At 38.5% G+C, this 7,201-nt stretch overlaps 1 protein-coding gene across 2 annotated transcripts; it reads left to right on the top strand.

Annotated features, from left to right (window-relative positions):
* The first annotated feature begins 2,388 nt into the window (after nt 1-2,388).
* On the top strand, nt 2,389-6,824 carry chst1 (carbohydrate (keratan sulfate Gal-6) sulfotransferase 1). 2 transcript variants are annotated; one of them, XM_041993441.1, is made up of 2 exons: nt 2,389-2,778; nt 4,339-6,824. In XM_041993441.1, exon 2 carries the CDS (start codon nt 4,385-4,387, stop codon nt 5,669-5,671), a length of 1,287 nt encoding a protein of 428 aa, XP_041849375.1. In that variant the 5' UTR covers nt 2,389-2,778; nt 4,339-4,384; the 3' UTR covers nt 5,672-6,824. The 2 variants fall into 2 exon arrangements, with proteins under 2 accessions (XP_041849375.1, XP_041849385.1); XM_041993451.1 differs by lacking the exon at nt 2,389-2,778 and adding an exon at nt 3,193-3,977.
* The last annotated feature ends 377 nt before the right edge of the window (nt 6,825-7,201 follow it).

Raw genomic sequence — 7,201 nt, 5'->3', positions numbered from 1 at the left:
ACATACTAGTGAAATTCCCTCTCACACACATTAGTAGAATTCCTTTCATACATATTAGTGAAATGTGATTTTAGAAATTTCACTGTAGTATGTGAATGATTTCAGCATAGTTTTTAAGAGTATTTCAGTATAGTATATAAGAGGAGATTTCAGTATAGTATGTGAGAGTATTTCAGTATAGTATGCGAGAGGTTTTACTATAATGTGTGAATGATTTCAGTATAATATATGAGAGGTTTCAGTATACTGTGTGAATGACTTAAATTTCACATGTGTCTGTGAGAGGGTAATTCTGAATAATGTCTCAAACGGCCCCTCATATTTTACATTTTACATCCACTAAGATGAAGTTGTGCTTATTCTTAAGGTTAAAGGTTATTATGTCCTGTGAGCCAGTGAGACGTTGACTTGTACTTGGCAGGAGGACAGTCTAATACTTACATCATCATCATCATAAATATTATAAATTTAGTATGATGTTGGAAATGTGCCTGTTTCTCTAGAATATCTCTTAAATTATGGATTAATCAGATAATTTATGCAGTGGATTTGCTATTAATGTGTACTTACACTGCAGACTCTGTCAGTTTATGTGAGTGTCCTTGGTGCTAAGCTGCTAATCGTGTAGCATATTTGTAAAAGTAACTGGGCCAGTTATCCCTCTAATTAACCAATTTGATGATACTGTTAACAGAAAAAAATATTATCAATATATAAGTTGTTTTCTCATAAGCCCAAAGTCTTCATTTTCAGTTCTCACTAATCTACTATGATGATGTGATACTGGGAGAAATCTGCATTGACACATTCACAGAAATGTTATTTTGGCACTTGCAGTGTGGCTAAACATTTTTACAGACCAGGGACCCCCACAAACATAAGCAACAGCAGGACAACAGTGGATCCCACCAAAACTGGAAAAGCTCAAAACAACTTAGAGTCTGATGTTCACCTGGTCACCAAAATCTCAAGATGCCGATCTGGTGGAATCTGTGAGAACAAAGCTCAATCCACAAATATATTTAAATATTTTCTAATGAGTTTACATGAACTGTTGATTGACTTGATTTGACAGTTTACTTGATCGAAAGGCAACAGAAAAAATAAATAAATGAAACCAAAATGATAACATTTATCATGATCACAGTTAAGCATACAACAGTCACATTTATTATATAATAAACACAAGGTAGTACCATACATTACATTATGTCATAATAAAACAACAATAATAACAGTATTCAGCATATTCATCAATATTTCCTTCAACAACAATACATGTTTGTAATTTCATGCTAATAACAGTAATAATATAATATCTGCAGTAACAATGACGCAATAATAATACATATGGTGTTTATATAATATATAAAATATGCATTTGTTTTTAATATGCATGAATTGTTTGAAAAGGGCTTTGTTTGATAAACAATGTTTAAATACAATTTTAGCAATGTAATAATAATAACAATAATAATATTATTATTATTATTATTAATAATAATAATAATAATAATAATAATTAGTCTATATAATACCACCCTGATTTCCATCCCCCAAAATACATGATGCTATAATGGAGCGAAAGCAGTCATATGATGATGATGATGATAGCATCAGTAATAACAGTATTCTGCATATATATTTAACAATCATAATCATAATAACCTGTTATTAGGAGTGCTAACCATCCCTTGTGATGATTAGCACCCCTCCTTATTTCTGTTCTGTCTGAGAACTATTCACTTATATGTTGATTTGAATGTTTGGATGTCTGGATATTGTTTTTCTCCCCAAGCCCATTCCACAGTGGATACCCCCCCACACGCACAAAACATTTTTTAAATGGTTTTCATTGCATTTTAACCTTGCGTTCCCCCCATCTCGGTGTTTGTCTTTCAAGATATGTATTTTGTTGTCTCCGTGCATGTCAGAAGATGCTGACATATGTTCATTTTTGGCCCATCCACTCCTGTATGTGGCTGCACACACCCTGACGAGGCTTTGCAGAATAACAGAGCCTGAGGTGTTTATGCTGATGCGATAAGTTCATGCCTAAGTCTGAAGAGACCCTTTCAGCGCCTTAGCACTCCTCCAGTTTGCACGCCCGTTTTCCATAACACTGGAATAACGATTACAAGTGCGCAAACTGAACCTAAACAAGGTGCTGCTGCCATTGAGTCGGGAAAAAATATAGCAGTCTAATGCAAATTAAACATTTGCACAGCCAAATTAAAGGGAAAGGAATCACTGGCTGAGTGAAAATGATTTGGCGTGTTGATGTGGTTGAGGAGAGCGTTTTTGTGTGACTGTGTGCATGTGTGAGAGAGAGTGAGGGAGAGAGGCAGGTGGAGAGTGGGAGGGGTCGGGGGTGGTCCAGACAGTCGGTCCCTGTGTTGCCTACCTCGCACACACACACTGCGCTCAGCCTCTGCGCATCACAGGAGAGAAAGCCTGGCTGCCGTTTTATCCCGGTCAGTCCCAGCGCCTGGCTGCTTTATAATAAACACAGCCCGCTCCGGCGTCTCTCTATCACTACTCACCGTTTTTTTTTTTTTTTTTTTTTTTTTTGTTTCTTTCTTTTTGCTTTCCGCATGTCTGAGGCCGGTCGTTGATCTTGAACGCCTCGTTTAACGGGTTGTGTCAGGCGCGTTTATTCTGTTCTAACAAGGAAGCAGCGCGCGCTGGGAAAACGGTTTAGGACTTTAAGGGAGCCAGTCGCGATTCATGGACGTAGCCTACTGTTCAGCGCATCATGAGAAGACAACTACCAATACGGTATAATGTAATGTTATACTATTATATTTGTGTGATTTTTGTTATATGGTTGGATTACTGTGAGATTTAGTTTATATGGTTTTGTTTTACACTACTTGCAGCAGGGTGGGATGCGTTCATATGTGCTATATTGTCTCTTATCGCTGCATTGGTTAGGACGCCTGCATCCCTGAAAAAGCTCTAACCTGTTCCCGTCGCAGTAAAGTATGACCTTTTTATATAAATTGTTTCTAAGAAGAAAGCATAGATGTTCTCTGTTTGTCATCGATAGACATAAGTCGTGTTTTGTATTGTGAGAATACTAAACAAACCATAATCGTCATCCTCAACAACAGCAGAAGGTCCCGCTCAGTCTGGACAGATGAGAACATAATTAGTTTTGTTTGTTTCCTTATTTCTGGAATCAGTTTTTGTTTTGTTTTCATCCAAGAAATTTTAACAGCATTTCTCCACATTATGCACAGATAGTATTATGAATCGCTACTTTTCTCTTTCGTGTGTTTGCGTGCATGCGTGTGAAGGTGTGTGTGGCGGTGGTGGTGGGGGGGTCAAGTGCCATGGTTGGCTTCAGAAGTTGTGATTTTATTTACCTAATTCCAGTTGCCAGTGCGAAGGCCTCCGTCTATCATTGTGAGCATTGTTTGACATTCCTACATGGGACACACCGCTCTGCTACTTTCAGATTTTTTTACTTAGAGTACAACTTCCCCTTGACATGACAATGACAATGAAGCTTGAAACTACATTGTTTTAACCCCCCCTTCAATAAACATGGGAATAAGGTCCTCAGATGCTGACTTTTTGGAACAGCTGGAGAGCAAGAATGGATGTACAGTGGATGTTTGCTGCAGTACGTCAAGAATTATGTGGCTCGTAATTGTTCTTTTAACCCATGCAGGGCAATTATGTAATCACAGTTGTTGTAATTATTTTGAATATATCTATGTTTCTGTTTTTTTTTTTTTTTTTTTTTTTTTTTTACTTTAAATACTGTACGTACTCCAGTGTTATCTTGGCACTGATGCTGCTGTGTTTTGGCAGGCAGTTTCAGCTGACTGGAGAGAAACCAAAACAGGGGTCTAGAACGTCTTCTTTTTTTTTTCCTTTAATCTTTTTCAATTTGTAGAAAGTCCACTGCAGCACAGGCGGGAGAATGGGAGATAAATCAAATGATTAAGACACATGATTCTGTGTCACAGGTGCATCATTTCTTTTTCCTTTTTTGCTTTTATTCTTTTCATGTTCAGTATTTGGGTAATGTTTAACCTGAATTCAATTCAGGCCTTAGAATCACAAATTAAAAAGCAGCTTTAAATCACTGATGACTCATCTTTAAATGTAAACTCAACCACAATTCATGCTACTTTTTTCTTAATTGCTACACTTAAATCAAATCGGACTGTAATATTCTGCATCTTCCAAATTACAGGCCACTATATGAAATATACAATATAAATTTGCATTATGAGGCAGTTAAAGGAATTTAACTCTTTTTTTCTGAAAAACAAGTAAAACTCAATGAAATTTCTAGAATAAATTAAAAATTTTCTTCATTCACAGGGACAACCTGGCATAGATGGCTGAGTCTAGATGAAGTGGTTCAGCCATGCAATGTTCCTGGAAGTCAGTGATCCTGCTGGCCTTGGCCTCCATTGCCATCCAGTACACAGCCATTCGGACACTCACCTCCAAACCTTTCCAGCTGTGCCCGCTGCCAAGCCCCCAGAACTGTGGTTTGGGGGCTCAGGAGACAGACCCTCCCTTTGAACGAGGAACAGCAGGCGGGGGAGGCTGTGATGACTATCCTTATTTTTCCATCAATGCCACCCGTAAACTGCACATATTGGTTTTGGCCACTACACGTAGTGGCTCTTCCTTTGTCGGGCAACTGCTGAACCAGCACCAGGAGATATTCTACCTATTTGAGCCTCTTTATCATGTTTATGCCACACTGGTTCCACGTCAGTCACACAACCGCAATCCTGCAGACCGTCGTGTGACATTAGGTGCCAGTCGAGACCTTCTGCGTAGCCTGTATGGCTGTGACCTCTATTTCCTAGAGAACTACATCAAACCAACACCCACGAACCATACCACGGACAAACTGTTCCGTCGTGGTGCCAGCCGAGCATTGTGCCAGCAGCCTGTATGTGATGCTTTTGGTCCTGCTGATGCTAATGTGGAGGAAGGAGACTGTGTAAGGAAGTGTGCAACTTTAAACATGACCTTAGCAACAGAGGCATGTCACGAAAAAAAGCATGTTGCAATCAAAGTTGTCCGGGTGCCGGAGATTGGAGACCTACGTGCTTTGGTTGAAGACCCACGGCTGAACATTAAAGTAATTCAACTGGTCAGAGACCCACGGGGTATCCTGTCATCACGGATTGAGACATTCAGGGACCCATATCGTCTGTGGCGTATTTGGAGGGCCACAGGGAGACGGCCCTATAATCTAGACATGAATCAGCTTACAGTTATCTGTGATGACTTTTTTGGATCTGTTTCAACTGGTCTCAGCCATCCCCACTGGTTGAAAGGGAAATACATGTTGGTTCGATATGAGGATTTGGCTAAAAATCCACTTCTTAAGACACAAGAGATCTATGACTTTCTGGGGCTGCCTATGGATAAAAATGTGAAACAGTGGATACGTGCAAACACTCGAGGCAGCAATGAGCCCTCAGCAAAACACAAGTTTGGTACAGTGAGAGACTCAGCAGCTAATGCTGAGAGTTGGCGCTTAAAACTGTCCTACGACATCGTAGAATCCACTCAAACAATGTGTCAAAAGGTACTTCATCAGCTGGGATACAAAGCTGTGAAATCAGTCGAGGAACTAAAAAATATGTCCTTCTCACTGGTACAGGACAAAAACTTTGTACCATTTTTGTAATGAACATATTTCTCGAATGACTATTTTTGATATATTTATAATTGTTGCCTTATAAGTTCCTTAGTTTGTCTCATTTCTGTGATTTTGTTTCTTGAAATTTGCACTAAAATGTAAAGATGATGAATGCACCAAGGGAGCTTTGAATAAGTCGTCAGTGATACAGAACAGCACATCTCAAACATAAGTAATCAAGTAATCAAACAAGCTAGTTTACAAAGGTCACATTAATTATTTTCCATGAACAGAATCAATTTAAAGGCACTGCCTTTGTTCATTTTCTGTATGCAAAATGTTGTTTCAGCAAATTAAAATGTTTTTTTTTTTTCCATTAAAACAAAGAAAAAGGGGCTGCTCAGTAGGAAGACACAGTCTTTTTAAGACCTGTAATGGCAAATTTTAACTGTACAAGCTCTTTTGTGCAATAAATAGTGAATGTTGCAGTCAACCTTTACCAATATGGCATTTTTATCCATGTGGGAAGAGGAGCGATACTTCTGACAGATGCTGTGCTTGCAAAGGATAATTGCAGACAATTAATAGGCTCTCAAGTGAAAGGGACAGTCTCCCATTGGAGGTCACGAGTGTTTCATCAGAGGATTTACAACCATCTGTGATAGACAAACACGCACTAATGAGAGATAACACTAAAATCTTTACCACACAATTCATTTTTTGAAGATAATTCTGACAATAAAAGAATCATTGTAGGTTCATATGCAGCTGAAGCACTAATGATGAGCCACTGTTTTATTTATGACCTTATGTTTTGATTTGTTCATTTAAATTTTTACAATTTTTACTGTGGGTATTAATGCTTTCTGCCTGTGATTCAATTATTTATGGCACAGTTTCCTATTTATAGAATAGAGCCATCATCTAAAAAGTTGAGGCCTTTCATGTTTTGTGTTACCTAATAAGCAGGGAGTGAATAAAAACAGAAAGTGCATCAGAGCAAAAATATCCTATGCATTTTCACTCAACCAAGAAGCACAGCTATTCTGACAGTCCATGTTGCATCTATGTTTATCTCTTGGATAAAAGATTCATAACTGAAGAAGATATGTCTTTGTAGAACAGGTTGCACTGCAGATTCCAGGTTTTTATTTTCCAGGATATGTGGATGGCTTATAAACCATCCACATATTCTGGCTGTGTTGCAGAGTGTATACACTCTGCAACACAGCCACATTTCCAAGGTACTGTATATCTACATCAGATCACATACAAAGAGTATTACACTAATGGTTGTCCATAATCTAGGACAAATCCTTTGATCATTAGTTGTGCTGATGCACTGTTTCAGCCAAGCAGTGTAAAGCTCAGGGCTGAATGCAGCGCACCACAGCTGCATAAATGAATGTGTCAGTCTTTCCTCCAGCTCCTTGAGATAACACTGAACACACTGGACAGTTTCCAAAGCTTAGGACAAAATATTTCTCCTTTTGATTAATTTCTGAAGAGAAAGAGACATGTGATTTTCTAGTCTAGTGCACAACATTCCCAAAGGAAAGCACAGAATAACACAGGATT

The sequence above is a fragment of the Melanotaenia boesemani genome, chromosome 1, assembly GCF_017639745.1.
Source record: "Melanotaenia boesemani isolate fMelBoe1 chromosome 1, fMelBoe1.pri, whole genome shotgun sequence".
NCBI lineage: Eukaryota > Metazoa > Chordata > Actinopteri > Atheriniformes > Melanotaeniidae > Melanotaenia > Melanotaenia boesemani.
The sequence above is the reverse complement of the archived record's forward strand: the minus strand, read 5'-3'. Positions and strand labels throughout refer to the sequence as shown.